Source organism: Eurytemora carolleeae, unplaced genomic scaffold (assembly GCF_000591075.1).
Source record: "Eurytemora carolleeae unplaced genomic scaffold, Eaff_2.0 scaffold878, whole genome shotgun sequence".
Classification (NCBI taxonomy): domain Eukaryota; kingdom Metazoa; phylum Arthropoda; class Copepoda; order Calanoida; family Temoridae; genus Eurytemora; species Eurytemora carolleeae.
This window is the reverse complement of record NW_019396831.1, coordinates 82,581-109,531: the sequence shown is the minus strand read 5'-3', so window position 1 is coordinate 109,531 and position 26,951 is coordinate 82,581. Positions and strand designations below refer to the sequence as shown.

Below are 26,951 nucleotides of genomic sequence, written 5' to 3'. Positions count from 1 at the left end.
AATACACTTTAATTCAAAAACCATGAAAAAATCAAGGAAAGAGCAAGTAGCTTTGAAATCTTATATGTTTTTTTATAACTCCTCTTATTGAAGAGCTATTGATAATTAATAAGAACAAACATATTTCGAATTGCTAATATTCACCCGTATAAAATTGCCTTTCTCAAACTTAAAATTGTCTTTATCAAACCGAAAAATCAGAACTAGAGGATCGCGAGGTCACAAACTCGTACTGGTAAAATAATTTCAATTTGACCTTGAATAAATAAATAACCGATAATGTAATCCAAAAAGAATAAATTTTATTCTGTTTTATTTTCTTTAGACACTTTTAATACAGTATAAAGATGAGAAATAAATAAATAAATAAATTAATAGATAAACAAATGACGAGTGAAATATTAATTTAGCAACAATATTTTTACAATAGTTTTGATTAATTTTTCACAGCATAGCACATATAGCTGCACACAGCATATATTTATCGAGAAAAATTGTGGTATTTAATGAAAAGAAAATAAAGGGCATGAGCATCTTAACAGTTAAGTGAAATTTGGGAGGTAGAATTAATAAGAGATTATGAAGACCATGGCAATATATTAACCTTTGACTTTGAACGGAATTGATCATTAAAAATGCCTTTGTCCACAGTCAACTCAATTAAAGTCAGCCATTGGATCTACTGTTACAGTCGACCATTGCAATCAGTTAACATCGACATTGTTAAAGGTTGAACTCGACATGCAAGATCTGTTGCTTACAGTCGATCTCGGCCGTATGATCTGCTGTACTTCCAGAAAGTTGACCTCGACAAGAAGATCTGCAGATTACTGTCGACATCGACCCATAAGTTCTGCTGTTTAAGGTCGGCCTCCTGCTGTGTACAGTCGACCTTCTGTTGTTTAAGGTCGACCTCCTGCTGTTTAAGGTCGACCTCCTGCTTTTTAAGGTCGACCTTCTGCTGTGTACGGTCGACCTTCTGCCGTTTAAGGTCGACCTTCTATTAAGTTTACGGTCGGCCTCGACCGTTTGGTTTGTTGAGCGTAAAAGGACAACATGAATTGTCTGTACTTCCCACGCTCTGACAAGAGTGAAATATATTCTCGGGATCCCAAAAACTCTGAAATTTAAAAAAAAAATTACCAAAATATTGAAAATAATTTTTAGATAAAATTTTTAAATAAATCATTTATAAAAAAATAAAGTAATTTCTTATTTAACCATTAGCAAAGGACAAATATTACTTATGAAAAAAGTTTTTAAGTAATACAAATTGTCCTCCATTGCTTAAAACAAATTTTAAAAATGTTTTAATTTAAAAAATATTTTCAAACCTTTATAGCAAGTAGTTGATAATAATTTTGTCCCCAATATTTCCACATCCAATCCTCACTGAAAAAAAACTTTAGTTAAAGGGGATAAAAGATAGAAATAATTATAAAAAATACATTAAACTCCTATTTTTTAAATCTAAAAAGGTTTATATCTATCTGGAATTATTTGTTTTCGAAAAACTTAAAAATGTTTAAGTTTTGGAGGAGAAGATAAAATCAGATTTTACCCGGATGTATCTTGTTTTTTTTTTAAATATTTCCAAAACTTGCAATTTGTGCTTTAAGACTAGCTAGTATCTACCTGTCCAGAGATATATATGTCCATTTTATTTCAAAATCGACATTTTATAAATTCTTTCGATATCTCCAAAGTTCTGGATTAAACTGTAAACTTTGACGTAAGATGTTTCTAAGATGTTTACCTGTCACAGCTAGGGAAGTTGTAGTACTTGCTATAGCTCAGATTATAATGATCTAATCTTTTTTCCATTGTTTTCTTCACCCTGTATATTAAATCATTTTTAGAATATCAATGATATCATTGAAATATAAAAATCCTCTAATTTGATAATTATTATTGATTTTTTTTGTTGTTATATAGAAAAAGTCTTATTATGTGAAGAAAGAAAAACATTTAATAAATCAGTTCTTATGCTGTACTTTAAATCAACAGAAAGACTGCTTTATTTTTTGGTCGTTTCTAATGAAAAAAAGACCATTTCCTTTGAAATTTCTTTTTTGTCTGATTGGACTTGGAGATGTACATATACAGAAATGGGACTAATGGGGCTCACCCTTAGTTGACGGATCAAATAAATTGGACTGAAGGTTTTTGTTTAATAATTTATTGTTAAACTTTAATCACCAATAAACAATAAATACCTTATAACTTCTCTGGGACATTCAGAATTCCTATTCCTAAATTAAAAATATGTTTTTCAATTCATTCCAATTTCTTGTCAAAATATTAAAGTGTCCACTGTCTAGTGTAAGTGTTTAGTATTAGTGTCTTTACCATTAGTTTCTATAGAAAAAATGTCTAGTGTAAGTGTCTAGTATAAGGGCCTAATATACGTGTGCAGCAAAGTGTCTAGCTTAAGTGTTTAGTATTGGTGTCTAGTATAAGTTTCTAGTGTATTGTATAAGTGTCAAGTATTGACACTTATTATTATATTAAAGTAATATTATTATATGTCTAATATTTACGAGAATAGACAGACAAGGTTAGCGTCTATAGTATATAAAAGTCTAATATAAGTGTCTAATATAAGTGATTAGTATAAGTGTCTAGTATTTATATTGTCTAATATTTACTTGAATAGACAGACTAGGTTAAAGTATATAGTACGTGTCTAATATAAGTGTCTAGTTTAATTGTCTAGTATTTATAGTGTAATATTTACCTAAATAGACAGACAAGGTTAGAGTCTATAGTAGGTGTCTAATATAAGTGTCTAGTATTTACAGTGTCCAATATTTACTTGAATAGACAGACTAGGTTAGAGTCTATAGTAGGTGTCTAATATAAGTGTCTAGTATTTATAGTGTCCAATATTTACTTGAATAGACAGACTAGGTTAGAGTCTATAGTAGGTGTCTAATATAAGTGTCTATTATTTATAGATTCTAATATTTACTTGAATAGACAGACTAGGTTCGAGTCTATAGTAGGTGTCTAATATAAGTGTCTAGTATTTATAGTGTCTAATATTTACCTCAATAGACAGACTAGGTTAGAGTCTATAGTAGGTGTCTAATATAATTGTCTAGTATTTATAGTGTCTAATATTTACCTGAATAGACAGACTAGGTTAGAGTCTACCCCATGCACCAGATTGTTGTCTGTATTGGTAGAGATGGGATACTCAACACTCGGAAACGATTGTCTGGAAAATAAATATATTTCAAATCCGATTCACATCGGTAATCTTAAGTGAGGGAACGATATCATAATTTGTCTAGTTTTAAGGGACCGTTCACTTATTTGGGTTGTTTCAGAGTAAACTAAACAGCCTATTCGCTGCTTATAGGTATAAGTCTTACTTTTAAAAGACAACTTTCGTTCAGAATTCGAGAGCAAACTCCAAACTGCATAGTGCATTGTGATTGCTTATTCGTAATATCTCATGCTTTGTAGTTGAATAAAAATATGAATGAATGAACCCTTTTAATAGTTACACGCCCTATAAACTTGTATATGTGTAACATTAGAAATATTTAATCATTGTCTCACTTGACAGTTCGATTATGTATATTTCCATCGTTGTCTAACTTGACAGTTCGATTATGTATATTTCCATCATTGTCTAACTTGACAGTTCGATTATGTATATTTCCATCATTGTCTCACTTGACAGTTCGATTATGTATATTTCCATCATTGTCATTGTTACATAAATCCGGATTTGAAAATGGTAAAGGTAGCTCTTTCAATAATGAAATGTGCACTTCAAAAGTAGGGTTTCTAATCGGAATATCGGTGCGCGGAATTGCACGCAACTCCTCTCGAATTGCGCAGAGTTTACAGGGCTCGCAATTGCGCGGAACTAAAATCCACTTGCGTTTGAAACCCTATTCAAAACAGAAGCAGCCCCTTTACGGTGCAATTATTGCATCCAAGGTTTGTAAATTTTTATAATAATAATATATTATAATAATATATTTTTCTCATAATAATATATTTTTCTAATAATAATATATTTTTCTCATAATAATATATTTTTCTAATAATAATATATTTTACCTATTTCTGAAATGAATGACCCAGAAGCAGTAATCACATCCCAGTTCTCGGAACATCTGATTATTCGTTCTTTTTATTCCGAAAGTGGGATTTCGGAAGAATACCTAAAACGGAAAAGCTATAATTAATGTCAAAAATTTCGGAATTTATCTTGGCAACTCTTCTATGAAAAGATTTCCACACCTAATGGGATATCCAGTATTTTCATAATTAATAAATACTGAAATATCTTTATAGTGTATATGTAAAGTTGTAATCTTTCTGTTTGTTTGTCCGATCATAACTCAGAAACCCCTGGTCCGATTTGCCTCAAATTTTGATTGAGAAACTTGGGAAACCCACGGGAATGTTCTTAGCTTGGTTTTGAGATTCTAAGTTGAGTGAGTCGACTTTAATGGCGAAAATTTAGTTTCACGGTAAAATCGTTCAAGTGCGGGTAAACGGCGGGAGTAACTTTTAGAAACCTTGGCAGCGCTGGGTTCCCAAGCTAGTAATCTATAAAGTAGTAATCTTTGGTTGTATGTCTGTTGGAATGTCCAATAATGACTCATAAACCCCAGGACCGATTTGCCTGAAATTTGTATAGTGGAACTCGGTAGAACACCGGAAACCTGATACAAAATTTTCAGTAAAAACTCCAGGCAAAGTTGGGTTCCCAAACAGTTTGTTGATTTAAATCATAACGCTTTAATACTCTGTTAAAAATGTTTTTTTTAAAGTTTTCAATATTAAAAAAACTAACCTCTTCTAATGCAGTGGTGTCAGCCATACCCCCTAGAAAATAAATATTTTGTGACTGCACGGAGCTTTTTAACTTACAATTCTTTCTTTTTTACTACAGTGATAAACAGAATAGGAGGCCAATAGCAATACTTTAGTGTATTTAATGCTGTTACAGAGAAAATAGTTAACTAGTTTCTTATAAAATCACTTATATTAAGTGAAATAGATCTGTTTGCATTAAACAATTGCTGTGTCTCATTTTCTTTGAACTATTTAAAGTCATTTTAAAAGTCGTCTACTTATTCCATAGTTTTCTGGTGATCACTGTATGAAAAATGTTATTGAATTCAAAAGACCGAATTTAATCTCCTATATATTATATTCTAAAAGTTTCAAGCCGTCATTAGATTCTTCTACTGTGTGGAACATAGAAAAATATGCGATTTTTTTTCATAGTTTTTTGATAAAAGAAAAGAAATTGATTAATTAAATTGTTAACCAGGATGTTAATTTTTAAGAAATGAGTTTTGAACATTTGGGGGAAGGAATAATTATAAATTGGCCGTATGATACAAATTCGTGTTTTTTTCATACTTTTTACTAAAAACCTTATTTATCTCCTGCATAAACATCATTTATTTCCCCAAATTTAATATACCGATCTTCTGCAAGATAAAAAACTTACCTGAATGAACACCTGCAAGATAAAAAACTTACCTAATTGAACACGTGCAAAATAAATAACTTACCTAAATGAACACCTGCAAGATAAATAACTTACCTAATTGAACACCTGCAAGATAAAACACTTACCTAAATGAACACCTGCAAGATAAAAAAACTTACCTAAATGAACATCTGCAGGATAAATAACTTACCTGAATGAACACCTGCAAGATAAATAACTTACCTAATTGAACACCTGCAAGATAAAACACTTACCTAAATGAACACCTGCAAGATAAAAAAACTTACCTAAATGAACACCTGCATGATAAAAAACTTACCTAAATGAACACCTGCTAGATGGTATTCTCCGGCTGGTTGAACTTCTTGCTCTTTGATATTCATCTCATACAAATATCTGGAATTTATACAAGGTGTATCAAGAAAATATCTGGAATTCATTCGGGGTGTATCAGGAAAATGTCGGGAATTTATACAGGGTGTATCAAGAAAAACTTTTAAGTACGGGTAGAGAATAGCTAGTGATCAAAGAAAAACTAAAAATGTGCAAATTCCCTTTAAAAAGTGTTTGTGCAAAAGCTTTGCAAAATGTTTTTTTTGCCAAAAATTGTGCAATCTGCTTTCGTTTGTTGTAAGCTTTCCAAAGAGCTTAAAAATGTTTAAATCCAATGACTTAAAGTAGGCCAAAATATAGATTTCTACTGAACGAACGGAAACTTTGAGAAAGAACGTAAAATGTTGTCCATAAACGGACAGTTTAGTCCTTTGTTAAATAACAAGCGGCTATCTGAAAAGTAGTTTTTGGAGCGATTTTAACTAACCGTTGACGAACGGTTTGAAAAACGTCTAATTGCGTGCCCAGTCCTATTTTTACCTGGCAAATGAGTCAAATGCTTTGACAATAACAGGATTAGTGTAGACTAGATTCACTCCATATTTTTCAAGAAATCTAAATAAAGTTTCCTTTTTAACTTTTATTATTTTCGTATATTTTTCCTACAGAAATGTTGCCTATCAAGTTTATCAGAATGTAGAAGAAAAGTAAAGACATGAAACGAAAAGAAAAAAAAGACTTATTGGCGTTTTTAAACAGCACTACGAATGTTTTTTATTAATCTTTGTTTGTATGGGTCAGTCTTAAAAACATTTAATTGCAGATTTTTTTCAGAGTTTTTTTCTGGAGAAACTTTACTGAAGGTTTTCTGAAACAAATTAGATCTCCATAAAATGTTTCTTTAATCGATAAAATTAGAAAATAAAATTTTTATGTGTTACGAAAAAAAATATTATAAAAATATTTACCTGGCTGCTTCTACAGGGTCTGTAAATTCGCCAGCATACGGTCTAAATATATATATTTTAGAAATAGAAATTTAGATAACTAGAACTTTCGCGTGCTCATTCCTATTAACAATTTTATTTTTGTACTCTGAAAGTCGCCAATTAAGCGTTTTCAAATTTTCGCGGTCGTTTTCTTTCAAAACAGCTAAATTTTAAAATAATGAAGACATTTCATGGCAACGATTTTCAGCTCTGAATTTAATTCAGTTTTTTTCACGAACTGCTTCATTATCAATATTTGAATATTAACTTACCAACAACCCAGAAATGGAAAAAACAGAAAAAAGTATCTGTTAAAATTGATTCCGACTTTATTGATTTATAATTGTATGTACATGATAACTCGTTAAGAAACTCTTGTGATAAACTCATATTTTTAACAATCTTGTAAACGATAATAACCATGATACGTAAATAAATATCTAGATTTTAAAAAGATTTTCAGCTCTGCAGGGTCAGAGGTTTTGGAATTGATCGTTTAAGCCATTTTTACGTTTATTGGATACAAACCAAGACAAGCAAAGTATTTATATGGATACAGTATAAACATAAATCTGTTAATAGGAATAAATCAATCCTTTGTGTCTAGTGTATTTTTGTTTCAATGATTTAAATCTTAAAGGGAAAGTACGCCTTGTTTCAATTGACTCTCCATGCAAAGTTAACATCGCGAATCGGACATCGCCATCTTTGCATGGAGGGTCTCTTGAAATTACAATCAAGTCACTTCAAGTTAAATGGGTCTGTGTACAATGCACTAATGCTGTGTTGCATGTACACTGCACTATTTAAAAATCATAACTTGATTCTAACAGTCTAGTCCTCCTATTTCACAGTCCCATGGGTCTTATTTAACAATTCTCAATGAGCATTTGTTTTCCTTGGTTCAGTACGCTGAAATAAGTAAAAACCACAAAAAGTTAGAGGCTAATGTTCCATTTTTTGTTTTAAGGAAAAGAAAGGTCGGAATTAATTGGTGTTAAGAAGTACTTAAACCATAAACGAATAATTTAACTTCTTTTTTGTAGTTAATAATTGCATTTGATAATCATTTATCATTAATTACGACAACTCTCGATGGTGGAAGTTTATAATATTATTATTAACATTTCTAAATAATGATTTCAGCTTTGTTGCACTCAAGGAACTAGGAACGCCCAACTCAGATATACGCATATTATGTACTGTACACTGTTGGAGGAATGTAAACAAACCCAGTGCCCCTACAGAAGTTGAAGGGTAAGGACTACAGCTCTGATGTGATATTACAGTTCAACAAAAAACAAGTTAATATATCAAGTTAGAATACTAATGACTTTTGGCTTTCTAGTCAAAATGGAAAATACAATAGCAAATATTCATAATTCAGCCCTTGGGCCATTTTCCCTGAAAAATGATGCGTTGCCCCTGAATTCTTTGTTTTGATCTCCTCCCACTGAAGTACACAGATTTGACGCATCAGATATGGCTGTTCCTGGTCTATATATTTCTTGGTTGCACTTAAATCTACTGCGAGAACTAGACAACTGCGGAATAGAGGATCAGACACCATAAATACAATAAGTATATTTGACGTTGTTAAAAGGAAATAGTAATCCATTATATTGAATTATTAAGTTAAATGTACCTGTTTACACGGCACTATTACTGTGTTTCATGTTTATTGGACTATTTAAAGTCGTCTTCCTATTTCAGAGTTTTATGGTTCTTTAAAAATTTAAATTTTTACCTAATATCAGTTATAGTGAGGAAGAGTGGGAGGTCTCCTGATCTAAAATATATTTATTAAAAAGGGATTGTTCATGTTTCTGTAAAGAGTGTCCAAAAGTTGAGAGACTACTTAAATGTCGTCTTTGATCTTTGAAATAAATTTTAGCAATAAAATTCGTTAAACTTTTTTAAGATTAAACATCTTAAATATTTAATATTTTCACCAAATTTCCAAAACCATGACCTGCCTTTTCTGTCTAATTTATAAAGCACAAAAATGGCAGAACTTGGTGAATTCTGTGTTCATTGTTTCAAGATATAAATGTGGATTGAATGCCGCAGATTATTTCAAAGATCCACGACGTTTTGCAACTGTCATGTTTCCTGGGACACCCTGTATTTGAAAATACGCATAAGAGTCAAATTTTGTAATTTAGAACAAAACATACTTTTTATGAGAGACTGCAAAAAAAGCTAAAAAGATTGAAACTTTCATTTAATATTTGTTTTTGGTCCAAAAAAGATACCGTTTCTTTTTGTAATTTTTTTAAATGTTTTTGGTTAATTTATAATTTATGTTTAATATCTTAATAATTTTACAGTTTTTGTTTTCATGTGATTGAACAATATAATCTTTTATTTCGATTTTGAATTAGAAAATGTTCCATAAAGCTGGAAAACAACATAGATTTTGATTATAAAACTGAAAAAAAGGATTAGAATGATTAAAAATAAGAACCTTTCGATCTGACCATCGATTGTGTTAACTTTTAAAATTATCGTTTAATAAAGAATGTGCTTTTGGCCAACAAACGAAAGTGAAGATAAAAAATTAAATTCACAGTTTTTAAGATACTATTTTCATGGTTTTGAAATGGGGGGGGGAGTAACCATCTAAAACTTCATTAAAATATTCAATATAATGAAAGTTTAAAAAATCATTCAACGTAATTTATAATATATTCTACCTGTGGATGATCTTTAAACTAGTAAGTATTGTTGGTAGAAATTTGTAAACTATCTGAAAAAATCATTATTTTTTACTCAATTATAGAGTAAAGAAAATATTGTTTAAAGGAGTGTATGACCCTCCATGCAAAAATAATAATGTGAAAGATATTGTCATTTCTTGAGGTTTAAAAGTGCTTTATTTCTGTAAATTTCTTTTTTTTAACTAAAATTTTAAATCTAAATAATTTTTACAAAAACCAACAAAACCTTTTTTCGCGCTAAGACAAGGAACTTTTGGGCTTTTAAGCAAATTATTCTACAAATTAAAATTTCTATTTTATGCTTTGCTACAGTTAAGTTCAAATATAAAGAGACTTCGGAAGAATTCTTAAAATGTCGTTCTCTTAACTGCCTGACAATGGAATGCTGCAGATATTTAGTTTTTTCATTAAATAAATATGGAGCGCATATTCATGGTTATTTATTTTTTTTCGCAATTACTTAGATTTTTGTATAATAGTATAAAACCTATTGAAAAATTGTCATGACGACATATTATAAAATTTTCGACGTTAAAAATCTCAAAGTGTCTGGGTTAACTGTATAAAAAGCTTACCCTTGTTTTAAAATTGTTCCAAAAGTCGCCAGCAAACTCATTGTTAACTGATACACTGTACTTCGAGCTACCAGTAGCTGCTGCCTGCACACCCACCAACATATTATTACCCGGCTCATAATACATTATATTATTGCCCGGTTTATAGAACATTATAAGATTGTTTGGTTAGAACATTATATTATTGCCCGGCTCATAAAAATTATATTATTACCCGGTTTATAGAACATTAAAAGTATTTCCCGGTTAAAAGAACATTATATTATTGCCCGGTTCAGAGAACATTATATTATTGCCCGATTCAGAGAACATTATATATTTGCCAGGTTTTTAGAATATATTTTATGAAACGTTTGTGTACTTCTCTTATTTCAATGGCTGGATTTATTTCTATCTATGTTTTGATTATGATTATATGTTAATTGCCTGAAGTTTCCACAAATCAGTTTTATCTGTTACCCAAACCAATAGTACAGCTGGGTTCGTTTCTATAAAATAGAACAATTTAAAGGGACTTGGAAGGTAATTTCAAGTGAACCAACATTTGTGGCATGTCCGGTTCACAACAGAACCCTTTAACCTTTTTTTCTGATTAACGATAAATGATATAACCTTATTTATCTAGTTAAACATTATTCAAGTGACTTGAGACCGAATTTAAAGAATTTGAGCCGCGATTTAAATTAAAGCCGCGGCTTAAATATGGTTGGTTCCATTTAAATTTGTATTAAATTTTTCAAGATTTAAGCCGGTGGTCAATTAAAACCGGCTTTGAGACGTGGCGTAAATTCATTAAATTCGGACATTGGTGACTTGGGATTGCTTCAAAAACAATGAAGAAAAATTATCAGAATTATAAACTTTTAAATTGAAAAACGCCAGTAATTTCCTTTGTATTGCTCAGAAAAAGGTTTGCTTTGTAATGTTGTGAATCGGACTTGCCACTTATTTTTTTATGAAGGGTCCTTTGAAATTACGTCTTAAGTCCCTTTAAATCAAGGTAAAATAACAAATTTATAAACCTAGCAAAATCAAAAATGAAAAAAATATAAAATTATATTTTAAAATCATGAGAGCACAAAGAAAACAAGAAGGAAATATATGATGCAGGCCCTAACATGTTAACATAAATAATAATGATAATAAAGATAATAATGCACACACTGGTCCATTGGTCAAAAGTCAAATGCCTTAATTAAGGCATTTGAATTATGCATAATTTTAATAAAAATAACATTAAAAGTTAAAATAATAGTAATAATAATGGTAAAATGATAATTAAAAACCTGGTGTTGGATGAATGGTATATAGAAACTCTAAATAAATTTTACATTAGAAACATAGAACAAAAGATAAGAAAAAAGATAAAATTTGTTAATTACAATTCCTAAGGCAATCTTACATGACTTAATATTACATGATTGCTGTCAAATACAGTGGTATGCGATAATATCAATACAATGAAGACGACTTTCGACTTTAATTTTGATTTTTATAAAGCTGTTAAACAGCATGCTGCAGATACACATAAACATAAAAATAAAGAGAAGGTGTTAAAAAAGGATCTCTTTGATTACTTGTGTACATTGTAATTTAAAAAAAGCTTTTTAACAATCAAAACTTAGATAAAAAGTCGTCTTCATTGTAGTGATATAATAGCTTACCACCGTAGATGAACCATTCTTGATATGCGATTCACAATGGTCTCCATCAAAGTTTTGACAATCAAGAAAGAATAAAATATCCGTATTTTCTCATTACAAATCAATTCTTTTCAATTGTCGTCTCAAACCTTTGCATTCATGCACAAAAACAATAAAGAAATTTTCAAATCAAAAAACTGATTAAATCTACGAAAACGCTGATAACTACTTTCACATTAATTAATAGATAAAGGTTTAAATGGAGAATCACATTAAGTCACAATCTCCCTTAAATTCATAAAATTGAGTTTTTCCAAAAATATTTTCTGATATAAATATTCCTGTTGCGATTGCATAACTAGATCCAGCCCCTCGCATTGCGAAGAATAGATCATTCTCGTACTGGTTCCTAAATCAAATACTGGTTCCTAAATCAAATACTGGTTCCTAAATCAAATGCTGGTTCCTAAATCAAATACTGGTCCCTAAATCAAATACTGGTTCCTAAATCAAATACTGGTTCCTAAATCAAATGCTGGTTCCTAAATCAAATACTGGTCCCTAAATCAAATACTGGTACCTAAATCAAATACTGGTACCTAAATCGAATACTGGTTCCTATATCAAATACTGTTTCCTAAATCAAATGTTGGTTCCTAAATCAAATACTGGTTCCTATATCAAATACTGGTTCCTAAATCAAATACTGGTTCCTTAATCAAATGATTGTCACCATTATTCTTTCTTTTAATTAAATAATACTGGTCAGGACTGATATATGTCGGATGATGTTTTTAGACTCGAGCACATATCTAGAAATAAAAATAAGTTGAAAGGACTTGAGATTTGGCCACAAACTCAAATTTTCCAATCCTTATATCTTTGTAACCAGATCATGTAAATTTAGATTAACAAATCTTACAGATTTCATAGTTTAAAATATCCAAGATCTGCAACATTGAGTTATAGGAATTAGAAAATCAGTGTTTGTGGTATACACTATACCCACACTTAATTTCTTCATACAAAACCCTTTGTGTAACAAAAACAAAAACAATAACAAAACATGATGAAAACAACAATTCTACTGTTTTATTTTCAGAAAAATAAAATCCGCAGAACATTTTGTTTTCGCAGAAAAAAAATTGAAATGAAAGAGATGCAACAAAAATCCGCGAAAAAGTGTTAGTGCAAATAATTTTGCATTTGATTAACTTTATTTTAATATTTGTCCACCTAAAACATGATTCCTTCAAACAGCACTATTATAATGTTTTATAACATCATCGTCGATCTCAATTCTTTCTACTAACCCTGTATTCATTCGCTGCTTTTTAATCACCCTGTATTTTGATTGATTAATGCTATATGTACTAGAACATGAGTTAACTGTAATATGTATTGTATTTATGATTATACCCCCCACCTCCTCCTTCTCCCCACCCCTCCTCCTCCTCCGTCTCCTCCTCCCCTCCCTCCATTATTCATAAAACAATTCTTTACTCCGGAGGCGGATTTACTGTCTGTTTACAGTAAAAAATATCATAAATATAGAGGTATTTAGTTTTTTACATGGACATTTGAAGCTTGAAGATAATAAAAGGAAAAGAACTGATTAACGTTAATAATGTATGCTAACTGTTATCTATTATACAACTAACACAGTTATTAATGTATGCTAATTGTTATCTATTATACAGCTAACACAGTTATTAATGTATACTAACTGTTATCTATTATACAGCTAACACAGTTATTAATGTATGCTAACTGTTATCTTTTATATAACTAACACGGTTATTAATGTAAGCTAACTGTTATACCAAATAAAATCTGATTATTATATTTATTTGAATATGTTCGTATTTACTTACTGAATAGTTTGTATTGGTTCGTGGGGATACTTTGGATATTTTACTGTGTATCCTAAAATATGGATTTATTAATCATTTTTTTATTTTTCAGCAAAAATATTGAATATTTAGGATATTTAAAAACATATCTAAAAAATTTGGTTTATTTTAAAATTTTTTTACTTTTTTACAATTGAATATTTTCGATGTTTAGCAATATTTTATAAAAAATATAGATTCATTTATTATATTTTATCATTTTGAAAAATTTTGAGTATTTTCCATGTTTTACAGTATATATGAAAAATATTTTTTACTTTTTGTCAACCTGAAAAAAAAATCTATAATTATCTTTTTTCTACTTTTTGCTTCAAAAACAATGAACATTTTTTCTAAATCTTATCAATGTTTGGTTTATTGCAAATACTTTTGTCTAAACTATGTCCATTTAGTATTTCATATTTTGATCTTTTACATCTTTGCTCAGTATTAGATCAATAATCTAATATTCTTTACATTTCTGAGTGATACAGTTTAAAAGTAAAAAAAAATATTTCTAAATTATTTTCTAGTAAAAAAGTTTAATTTTAAGAAAAGGGGCTATATCCAAATTATTTTCTAGTAAAAAAATCAAATTTTAAGAAAAGGGGCTATATCCAAATTATGTTCTAGTTTAAAAATCTAATTTTAAGAAAAGGGGCTATATCCAAATTATGTTCTGGTAAAAAAATCTAATTTTAAGAAAAGGGGTTATATCCAAATTATGTTCTAGTTTAAAATTCAAATCTTAAGAAATGGGACTAATACGTATTATGTTCTAGGTTAAAAATAAAATCTTAAGAAAAGGTATTATTAAAATGATCAAGCGGATTGAGAGTATGCCACAAACTCTGATTTTTCATATCACTATATCTTTGCAACCCTATGTCTTAGACCTTAGATATTTTAAATCGTGAATTCTATTAGATTAAATAAGCTAATTTTTGACTGGAATGTTTACATCATCAGGTTGCAAAGATATAGAGCTTAGAATGCGTGATTTTGTGGCAAAGTCTAAATTCCTTTTGAGAAAAGGGACTGTTTCCGGATTATGTACCTGGATGAAGATCAAGAATAGTCCCATTAGCGGTAACAACTCTCATCTGAAGGATTTGCTCAGCACTATATAAAAGCTTATAATTATTATATATTATATTAATATTAATATTACATATTTATATTTTATAATTTATTTAAAATTGCATCTTTATGGACCAGACCTGGATAGGTAGAATAAAATGCACCATTGAAAGAATAAAATGCACCATTGATAGAATAAAATGCACCATTGATAGAATAAAATGCACCATTCATAGAATAAAATGCACCATTGATAGAATAAAATGCACCATTGATAGAATATAATGCACCATTGGTAAAATAAAATGCACCATTGATAGAATAAAATTCATCATTGATAGAATAAAATGCACCATTGATAGAATAAAATTCATCATTGATAGAATAAAATTCATCATTGATAAAATGTCCTGTACACAAATGTACTAGTAAAGGCCTTGTCTAATCAAGTGAAATCAGATATCAACGTTTTTGTTTTGAACACTGATTATTTTCGTTTGTAGTTTCTGCATAAGAGTGACTTGGGCATTTCTTGCCTCAGAAACAGTGGAGAAATTTTCATAATTAACACTCTTCCAGCGACGTTATCTTCCAAATTATTGATCAGATTAATGGTTCAAGGGTACCTTGGAAAATCGGGCATGCTCTTTTTTTGTCATATAATCACAAGGACAGTCACTTTACATCAAGCATCGTAGTGTACATAGATCTAATTCTGCTGCGGAGCTGTACAATTTTCTTGTAAAAAAAACGGGTTTTAATTCAAGATTCATTCTTATTGAAATTTGTTGTTAAAGCTAATCCACATATGTAAATATAATGCATATACAATTAATACAATTCATGATGCTGAAGATTTAATCTACAGTGTCATCATTTTATCAAGAATTCAAATTTTTACAGATTCATAAACTCAATAGTTAGGAAGTATGACTTGAAGATGCAATACGTCTATCTATCTATCTATTTATCTATCTACCTATATATCTATTTATCTATTTATCTATTTATCTATTCATCTATATATCTATCTTTCTATCTATCTATCTATCTATCTATCTTTCTTTCTTTCTTTCTTTCTTTCTTTCTATCTATCTATCTATCTATCTATCTATCTATCTATCTATCTATCTATCTATCTATCGTTCTTTCTATCTATCTATCTATCTATCTTTCTATCTATCTATATATCTATCTATATCAGTTGAAACGCAACAATTTTCTTATAACATTTTATTCATAGACAAATTGTTTCATGCTTTTAATGCAATCATCAGTATCTACTATATCTATCTATATATCTAACCATATATCTATCTATCTATCTATCTATTCATCTATCTATCTATCTATCTATCTATCTATCTATCTATCTATCTATCTATCTATCTATCTATCTATTTATCTATCTATCTATCTTTCTTTCTTTCTTTCTTTCTTTCTTTCTATCTATCTATCTACATCGTGCATAAACTCTACTATTCTGAAAAGGTTTTCGTAATTTTGAATATATACGAAATTCTAAATATTCGCGCACAATTAAATCATAAATTTTGCGCTATTTTATGAATATGCAACATATGCTGTTAATTAACACTTTTAATTGCAGAAAATTACTTTGCCTTTGTGAAATTTAAACCAATTTAGCCAAAACAATTGAATTTACTCATCTTATTATTTTTTAGTGCTTGTTTGTCCTCATTAAACCGATTAGCCCACGTTTGGAGAGACGGATCTATATGACCTATGTTATTCGAAAAAAGGAACTTCAATGGAATTAAAGTGTTCAAGTTCTATGTCCTTCAAAATGTTTCACTTTTTATGCGCTATTTCAATATTGCTATCATAAAATGCCGCAAATTCATAGATCTTATTTTTTGTTAATTATATTGAAAACCAAAGAATTTTTCCAGGTGATTCCATGGGATAAGTAAAAGGCAGCTAACGCTAGACACAATTTTTCAATTTATTTAAGAGATTAAATTTTCACCGAAATAAAGTGTTTTACATCATTTTTATGGATTTAAAGATTCTATAACATTATGTAATCCCTCTAAATTGAACAATCAATGTGGATTTTAAAGATTGCATTTGTGCTCTGGCTGACTAAATATGCACCGTAAAACCGTCTCATAGTTCTCAAATGAATCCCAAAAATGTCTCTACACAGTGACACACTGCATGCTCAGCTCAACTATCATTTTCAGCGAGACACTCCCCTTTAATTGAAATGCAAAAATAATTTAAACGTTTATGGAAATCTAAATCTTTAATTTCTTGCATTGCGCCTAGGATTGAAAACTTAAATGTGTGTAATCTATATAATAAATCTCTTCGCTAATATATATTTGTACTGTAGTACAGCTTGTTCTTCATGCTTAAAAGTCGGAGTTAATAGTGACTCACCCATATCCGTATTTATTGAAGGTTCCTAGCCAGTTGACTCCTCCCCCCAGTAGATACCCGCCAACCCCTACACTACGGCACTGCCCATGGGGGTAGCTATACCTAGATAATAATAATAATAATAATAATGCTATAACAAAAATAATAATAAGAAATCAATAAAATCCATATTAATATTAATGATGAAAATGACAGTGCAAATAGTAATAAATCCTACGAAAAATATTTTAAAAGTCATAACATTAACAATTTAGTATGTTAACAGTATGTTAAAGTATAAATAGTTAAAAATTGTTAAATTGTTAGGTCGATAGATAGATAATAGATCCTTTAAAAGATAGATAGATAGATCCGGATATGTCTAGATACTATAGAAACCAGACTAAAGTCAAGCATAGAGTAAATATTTCTAAAGAGACAGATAAGAAAAATGTTGATTGAATGGTGAGGTATGTACACTCTAAAATTAGAAGAAGAAAAAAATCACTTATTTGGCAGCAAATAATTTTGCCAATTTTGGCGACAAAAGAGCGATTTCTTGTTGAATATAAGCATTGCAATCTGTATATTTCTTGTTGAATATAAACGATTTTTATATTTTATTGTTAAATATAAGCGATCTTTATATTTCTTGTTGAATATAAGCGATCTTTATATTTCTTATTGAATATAAGCGATCTTTATATTTCTTGTTGAATATAAGCTACCTTTATATTTCTTGTTGAATGTAAGCGATCTTTATATTTTATTGTTGAATATAAGCGATCTTTATATTTTATTGTTGAATATAATATTTTTTGTTGAATATAAACGATCTTTATATTTTATTGTTGAATATAAGCGATCTTTATATTTTATTGTTGAATATAAGCGATCTTTATATTTCTTGTTGAATATAAGCTATCTTTATATTTCTTGTTGAGTATAACCGATCTTTATATTTCTTGTTGAATATAACCGATCTTTATATTTCTTGTTGAATAGAAGCGATCTTTATATTTCGAAATTTAGAGTGTATAGGCTTCTATATGATCTCCTCAGGTCAGCTTTCACTTTTATGAAAAATGGGCTTAATTATTTCCTTAAGGAGGAAAAAGAAATAGATTGTTTTTAAAATAACAAAACGAAGAATCCGTAAGTTTTCCGTTTTTTCATTAAAAACAAAGGTTCGATGGTTTTATCACTCCAAAATTAAGTGCTCATTTTTTAATCTCTTTTTTTCTCTATGACAAAACCAAGTACATATACTGCCCTAGTATATAGCTTGGGGTAAAGGTGCATGTCTGGACCTAAGCCTTTATTCCCACGTAAAGCTATTGTTATGGTATACATACATTATAAATAATTTAATATATTTGAACTAGAATTCGACTTATTATTATAATTTGAATATTGCGAGGCGTGCATTTTGTATGTTTTGCAAGTTTTTCCAGATTTAAACTTTTTATTCCGGTATATCCGGATCTTGACGCCGAATTTAAAGAATTTGAGCCGCGGCTTCAATTTAAACCGCGGCTCAAAAAGAGGTTCATGCCCTAATCACAACACTTGTATGTTTGTAATGTTGAGTTGAGAGGTTGGTTTGTAAGTTTGATGTATTTCAAGAATTTTCAGAAACAAACTGTTTGGTGCATTAAGCAGAAATTATGCAGTTTTATTCTAAAAATTCCAAGTTCAGCCTCTGTTTAAGAACGGTTCAAGAATGTCAACATTTCTGAATTCGTTAAATTTACTTTTAACAAGACAAACACAAAACATATTAAAAGTTAGAAACAGTTTCATTAACGAAAGTTTTAAAATTGAATAACAAATTTGAAAATGAATTTCAAATTTTCGAGTGGCACGTTCCTGAAAAGCTTTGTCTAAGTATAGATTGAAGAATATATACAGGTTTACCCCACAAAGGATGAGACTGTAAAGACGGCTTGAACCTCTTCAAATATGACTATTCCAAATTTGAATTAAGTCTTCTATCTTGAATGTGATCTTCTATCTTGAATGTGATCTTTAAAAGGTTTATTGAATAATTTGGCTAGTAAAGTATAAAGCACGTGAATTTAATGGTTCTGTCAATATTTCAGAAAGCTGTGACTTTAGATCACAATTTGACCCCTTTTACATAATTTTATAGCCTTTTTTCTTAAATAGTTTTTTGTTGGCATATACATTTTGAATGAAAAAGCATTAAACAAACAAATCTGTTAGTTTAAAAATTGTTGAATAATAGACGAAAACACGTTTGATTTTAAATAAAAGAAACCAAATGCTTCTCTCTCTGGTTAGTTCGTTGTGAAAGGACTTTATAAGGGAATCATAAATACAAGGAAACAGACAGTAGATATTCCGTACAGTCGTCCCTGATGTTTCATCCTTTGTGGATAACCCTGGATATGTTTTTAGATAAAATCTAAAAGTAAAATATTAAGATTACCTATCCAATGGGATTTTTCTTTGAACATCGCCCCATGTTGATCCTTAAACACACATTTTTGTTACAAAACAATCAAATTAAATTTGTTAAACAATAAAATTAAAATTGTTAAACTTATTTTTTTCTGCTGTAAGGGGTTGATTACCAAAACTTTAAGAAAAAAAATGCTTGGGACATTTTTATAAAATTTTGACAGAACAGAGATCTTGTAAAATATTGGCCGTTTTTTCGTTTATTTGAAACCCAAAAGAAACAAAAAATACCCAAATAAGTCAAAAACATATAGAGAGTAAGATTCCAACTATCATTTCTTTTATATTTTTGTTATTGTTTTTATGATTATTACCTGTGCCCAGTACAGCGGCTAAACCTGTTCTACTTTTTCCAGTTTTAATCAGACTAATTTTATTTAACCTTAAGAAATGATAAAATTTTAAAAAATGTGATTTAAAAACTATTAAATTTTTAGACGGAAAGATTTGCTTTTGAAACAATTTAACACTTAAAACGTCACTATAGTTGCAGTAGAAGTAAATATTTCCATTTACTGTTAGAGCCGATTTAAGGATTTATCTCTAATTGGATAATGAGATAGATAGAAAGATGTTACCGCCATACTATTTCTATTGGTTCAGAATGGACAACAAACACATGACTGAACCCTGATTGGATCAGGCGCTAATGGACTGGCATACAAGAGTGAAACACCTTTTACCTTTATACGCAAATCACTTTAGTAGAGAAACCACAATACATAGATGTCTTATAAGTATCGTTCAAAACCTGAGATTCTCAGGTTTTATCCTATACCCCCTTTCATTTTTCCTTTACAGTCCCTTTAAAAGCTTTATTCGAGATCAAGTATGAATATAGATCTCATCATTTCAAAAACATATAAATTTCAAGTGTGTTTTCTCTTAGAGGATGATTTGCGAATTTCTATTGCAGAAAAAGAAATAGGAATTATCAGAATTAAGCCCTTTTACACCTGGAAAAACGACAATATCCTCCACATTATTAATCAGATAAAGGTTTTAATAATGATAATATTATTGTTATTACCCTCTTAGATCTATGAGGATTGCTCCTTCCTTGATTTGATTACAGGTATATCCATGTCCACCACTCCTTACACTTATCTAGATATTATAATTATTATTATTATTATTATTATTATTACTATTATTATTATCATTATTATCACAATTACTATCATTTTTGTCATTGTCATTATTGTTATCATTATTATTATTAATAATATCATTATCATATTATCATTTTTATTTTAACAATTTGCTTTCTATTTGATTTTAGTCTTTGCCACAAAACCTAATTTTCAAATATCTATACCTATATATTTAAAATTTAGACTATTTAATCTTCCAGAATCATAGTTATGCAAAGCATTTAGAAATTCGGCAAAGACTAAATTCCCTTAAAAATGAAGTATTGACTACAATGTTATAGAAATTACGTACGAGCACACGATAGTATAAACGTTGTGTTCCACGATTTGAGAAAGTCTAGAGAAATTTCAAACCGCAGACAATTTGCGTAAATTCTTGCAATAATGAATGAGAAAATTGAGACTGTGCAAAATCTTTTTGCATAGTTCCTGCAAGTTAAAACTTGGTTTTCATGGTTTATTTATCAAATCAAGGTTTAGAATTCAAGATATTTGATAATAATAATATTGCAGAAAATAGTATTTTGTTTTAATTTAATGCATCGTTCAGTGGTAAGCGAGTTTATGAATACAATGAAGACGACTTTTTATTTAAGTTTTGATTAGTAACAGCTTTTTTTTGAATTTCCAGTTTACAATAGTAATCAAAGGGAAGCAGCTTCTCTTTACTTCTTTGTTTATGTGTATCAATAATGTTTAAAAGTTATATATATCAAAATAGAAATAGAAAGTCGTCTTCTTTTATTGGTATACCACTGTATCAAAGGAATTGCAATTACTTGAGTCAATCTCTATTTTTATTGGAAAGATGAACACCGTGTACATCATCCGGTTGCAAAGTGTTTCGAAAAAGAGTTTGAGGCAAGTAATCACTTTAGAGTTAGAAATTTCATTAAAGTCGATAATTACCTTAAATTTTACAATTCCTTTAAAGTCAAAAATCATTTAAATTTGGCAACCCCTTTAAAGTTTTAAGTTGACATATTTCCTTAAAGTCTACAATGTTTATAAAATTGACGATCCCTTTAAAGTCGAAAATTCCTTTAAATTCGGCAATCCAATCTAAAGTTGTCAAAATATATATAGTTTAAATTCCCTTTAAAGTTGACAATCCCTGAAAATTCGACAATCCCTGTAAAGTCGACAATCCCTGTAAAGTCGACAATCCCTGTAAAATTGACAATCTCTGTAAAGTTATTAACATTTGTAAAGTCGACAATCCCTTTAAAGTTGACAATCCCTGTAAAAAAGATAATCCCTGTAAAATTGACAATCCGTGTAAAGTCTATAAACCTTGTAAAGTCGACAATCCCTGTAAAGTTTACCTGTATTCTATGCCTGTGTGCAAAGTTGACCGCCAAAGCAACATCTTCAGTTGTTCTAAATATTTGAGAACAATTAATGTAATACGTAAAATATTTAAAATTACAAACAAGGTATATAATTGTTTCTGGAGTATTTTTGCTAAATGACTTGATTTTGCAAAAAATATTTTGATTTATGCCAAGGAATTTAGTCTAACCCACAAATTCAAGTTTTCTAACTCATATATCTTAGCAACCTAATAGTTTAATCCTTTGACATTTCAAACTTAGATTATTGAAGTAGAGCCCAAGGCTTCTTCAAAAACGTAAAAAATGTTATAAATTTTTAACACCCTATGAAAACGTCTATTTTTCGCGGAAAAAGATTTACAGGCATACGCAAGTCAGTCGGAAAAGGGTTAATTCCCGTGAATATTAGTGCACCCTGTATACGCCAAAACACGTTCCACTGCAGTAAAATGCTAAATAGTAAATATCGTTAATATTGATTACAATAACTATGCACTTTAATGTTACAACAGATAAATCAAAGTTTTAATACAATGCACTTCAGATAAATCCTTTCATCTTGTATGTATATGCAACTTTGTATCTTTGAAATTTAGTAAAATTTACAACTCCATACTTTTAAATATCATTCAAGGTCGTATTTTTATGTCTCAAAAATAATATCCAATGTGTATGAAAGCATAAAAAAGCATTTAATTTTTATATGTTGAAATATGAAGAGGTCATATTTTTAATGTTTTTTTTTTAAAAACAATTTCAAATTTTGATTAAAGTTTTTTAAACCGAGGTCTGGTTTAGTGTTCTTATTTAAAGAATATGTTAAAAGTATATGTTGTTCTAATTTTGTGTTTTCCCGCATTTTTAATTATTTTCTTTAACTTGAAAGTCGTAACTTGATGAAGAGGGAAAAATGTTTTAAGATTAAATGCCTTGAAACTTAAAAGTTAATTTAATTTCTTAGAATTCTAAGAATTAATCATCATAATGATGGGAAATCTGAAAAAAAAAAAACAGTGAAATGGCTGGGCCATTTAGGAAAATTATTTAAAATGCTGAAATTTCGTATTTGAGCTAGTTTTAACCCAATCCTGCCTAAAATATGTGTCGTACATCTAAAATTTTTTTATTGTTATTGTTTTGTAATTTTTGAAAATTAACGAAAGAGTTAACCAACGAGAAAATTAACGAAAGAGATAACCAACGAGAAAATTAACGAAAGAGTTAACCAACGGGAAAATTAACGAAAGAGTTAACCAACGAGAAAATTAACGAAAGAGTTAACCAACGGGAAAATTAAAGAAAGAGTTAACCAACGGGAAAATTAACGAAAGAGTTAATCAACGGAAAAATTAACGAAGAGTTAACCAACGGAAAAGCTAACGAAAGAGTTAACCAACGGGAAAAAACTAACGATTCAATCAACATGGAAATAAAAACGAAACAGTTGTGTTTGTTTTAAAACATTAGCGACTTTCGTTCTTTTTTCTAATTTATTATGTAAATTTATGTTTTTTAAACGCCGTAATCCGGGTTTTCCCTGGCTTTTTCGTTGAATTAAATTGGAAGCATTTTACGGCTGCAGCACCGTTAGAAATGTCTAAAATATTAGCTTGTAACGCCGTTAATAATATTAAGATCGTTAAAGATCGGTAGCTTTTAAAATTAGCAGAAAATACCGTTAACGAAACGAACGCTCCGTTTTTAGTTAAGAAACGAACGGGGACCTGAAAAATATGTTAACGGTTTATACTAACCGCTAACAAACGGCTTGCAAAAAGTCAAAACGTAGAAGCGATCAGATTGTGTAAACAAAGACTTAACTTCAGTAGGTAGAAGGCCTTAAAATCGTCTAGAAAAGGGTTTCAGGATGTAATAATTGAAAAAGCTTGATACAACGGTAAAAGGTTACCGCGGAGAGTCCGAATTTAATGAATTTCAGCCGCGGCTTAAATTTGAGAGGCGGCTCAAATATGGTTGGTTTCATTTAAGATTTCATTCAATGTTTTAAGATTTAAGCCTGCGCTCAATTGTAGCCGGTTTTTGGCGGATTTGAGACACGGCTCAAATTCATTAAATTCGGACTCCGGATTAAAATGGGTTTCCAATAGCAGTTTTCATTTGTGAAGACAATTCTGTTCATAAACCCAGTTTTCTAATTTTCTAATTTTTTAAAGTTCCCACCACCAAAATGTTTGGATTTCTATCGTATTGTCTATTAAAGCTTGAGGTCTAATTTAAAGCGGGCAGCAGTAAAGTTTATAGGTGGTCATTTCTTTACTGCAGGGCAGGGGGTGGCCTTGAACATTTCATGTAATACATAGGCGTCGACGCATAAGGGGGGGGATCTAATTAACATAGCCTTTGTGCTAACTGGTTAAATAACAAAGAATATATTACGAATTTATAATTTGTTGGAAGGGGGGGGGGGCATTTAAACTGCTTGATCAAGGGGGTAAGGGCGGTGAAAATAAAAAAGTGTACATTCTATAAAAGTAACTAAAGGAATTGATTCTCATGCAATTCAAACTCAAATTTGCTTATTCCTATTTCTTATGATATATTATGATATAAACCTTTGATATTTCAAACTTTGATTATTTGATCTAACAAAATTCATAATTTTAGGACATACGACATAGGGTTGAAAATATATAGGGGTAAGAAAATCAATTCCTTTGCGCTTTCTTCGGAAGGTCCAATTTTCCTACTGAAGCGAAAGACGAAAAAACGTTTTTCATAAACAACGTTTAAATGTAAAAAAAGATTTAAAGATTAAGAATTAAACGGAAAATTTTTCCATCTTTGGGTTATTTGACCCACTCAAACTAAAGGGAAAGGTAGTCGTGTTTTATGTTTGAGTCGTTGGTGTTTATTTCAAGCAAGATAATATACCGAACATCTGATCAATTTTTACGGATAATTAATGGACACTCTTATAGTGGGGGGTGGGGGTGGGGGGAGTGATGACTTAATTTAGTTTATGTAATAAAAATATTTATGGTTTAAAGAATTTAAAGGGATTCCAAAATTTTCAAGTTATGTATTCTAAACATTTGCATTCTTACATTATAGCCAATTTGGACCATGAGAGAAAATATATTTAAAAAAATAAAAGATGGTTTTGGTTTGTTATTTTCGTTTTTTCAAAGTTTGTGAACGGTAGTAGGACCAAGCATCTAAACAATTTCTGGACAGAGTGAATAAAGAGAATACAAAGAAGATTCCGTAGATTTCATCTTTCCGGCCATATTCCGGGGTTTCAAGGAATTCCAGGGCCCAAGACAATTTAGGAGATATAGGAGATACTGCTGGGTTCCAAGGATATCTTCAAGGGGGTCTATGGGAATGAAAGGGGTTCCATAGGAATCAAAAGGGTACCAAGGGAATCTAAGGGGTACCAAGGGAATCTAGGGGGTTCCAATGGAATCTAGGTGGTTTCGGTTTCAGTAAGTTAAACAGTTTCCAGAGAGTTGTAAAGGGAATTTTACAGTGTCCAGGGGCTTTTCAAGAGGGTTCTAAAGAGTTGCAGGGGCTTCAAAGAGTTTAAAGGTAGTTCCTAGAAGTTCCCTTGGGGGTCTTATGTAGTATTGACGAACTCAAATTGCTCCAAAGAGTTCGATATACATGGTTATTGGTTACCCACAAATGTTGCAAACGAGGGGAAAGGGTGAACACGAGGGGTGGTTGAACACGAGGGGGGTGTTGTACGTATGTTTTAAATCAAAGATTACCTTGGTCGAATGATGGCATAGGGCCGAGCAGTGCAGGCCTTGTTGTTGACTAATCTCAGCTGTTGATATCTACTTCCACAGCAGGGAAAAACATCACCAGACACCTAGTATTAGACTCTAGTACAGTTAGGGAGGGTGGGGGGGTAAGGGACGCCAAGAGGTCAGCAATATTGTCTCATTGCAGATGAGTATTGAAATTACCTGACGCTACCTATCCTTTAGAACAGATATTATAGAAGTAATGTAAAAAAACTCTAGAAAAAAAAAATTTAATATTTTAATAGTTATGCTATGTTTTTGGATATTCCAGAAAAAACTGCATAACTATATAAAGGCAAATATTTTCTTTAAAAATGTTATTTATTACTTTATAATTTCATTTCTAACGTTTAGGGGTAGCGAGCGCCAGGTCATTTTTAACTTGATCAACTGCGAATAGTAAGGCTTGGAGACCATTTTGCGGGGCTCATTGAGGCCCTGAACCCCTCCCTCGACGTACAGTAGTAGCCTAAAAACAGTGAAATGAATGTTGTTTTCTTTAAAAAAATAGCTGTTCTTAAGTTCTTATTTTATGCCAAATGTTGACTCTGACCGAAAATATATGCAATACTAGTTAAATTTTCACTTCTAATTGGCATACAGAAATATCAACATTTTCACTTCTAATTGACATACAGAAATATCAACATTTTCACTTCTAATTGGCATACAGAAATATCAACATTTTCACTTCTAATTGGCATACAGAAATATCAACATTTTCACTTCTAATTGACATACAGAAATATCAACATTTTCACTTCTAATTGGCATACAAAAATATCAACATTTTCACTTCTTATTGGCATACAGAAATATCAACTTTACAGTATTCATGAAAGCATATTGAATTACTATGATAAATGAAGAACAGAATTTTAGAAATATCTAAAAGATTTGTATCAAATTAAGGAAACGACAGATTGTATATTTAAAATTTTTTATTACATATTTTGAAATGAGTGTTCAGTATCTTTAAATGTTTTGTTAAACTATAAAACCTTGAAGTTCAAAGATTATAAAATTTAGTTTTGTCATTGTACATCATGGGTTCACAAAGTATAAAGAGTACACTGCACTGCAAATATATTATCGAGTTTTTCT

General features: G+C 30.0%; 1 protein-coding gene across 1 annotated transcript; it reads right to left on the bottom strand.

Moving 5' to 3' along the window:
• Positions 1-725: 725 nt before the first annotated feature.
• On the bottom strand, positions 726-26,264 carry LOC111709168 (uncharacterized). The gene is made up of 25 exons (XM_023482776.1): positions 26,196-26,264; positions 25,809-25,912; positions 22,069-22,123; positions 20,620-20,696; positions 19,904-19,971; positions 19,558-19,600; positions 17,127-17,228; positions 14,698-14,762; positions 13,623-13,674; positions 12,090-12,157; positions 11,392-11,421; positions 10,532-10,593; positions 10,106-10,189; positions 9,507-9,559; positions 8,558-8,599; positions 6,790-6,831; positions 6,362-6,436; positions 5,808-5,884; positions 4,820-4,851; positions 4,078-4,181; positions 3,128-3,220; positions 2,217-2,252; positions 1,757-1,837; positions 1,335-1,392; positions 726-1,120 (listed from the first exon to the last, which is right to left on the bottom strand). Exons 1-25 carry the CDS (start codon positions 26,262-26,264, stop codon positions 1,010-1,012), a joined length of 1,683 nt encoding a protein of 560 aa, XP_023338544.1. The 3' UTR covers positions 726-1,009.
• Between the last annotated feature and the right edge of the window lie 687 nt (positions 26,265-26,951).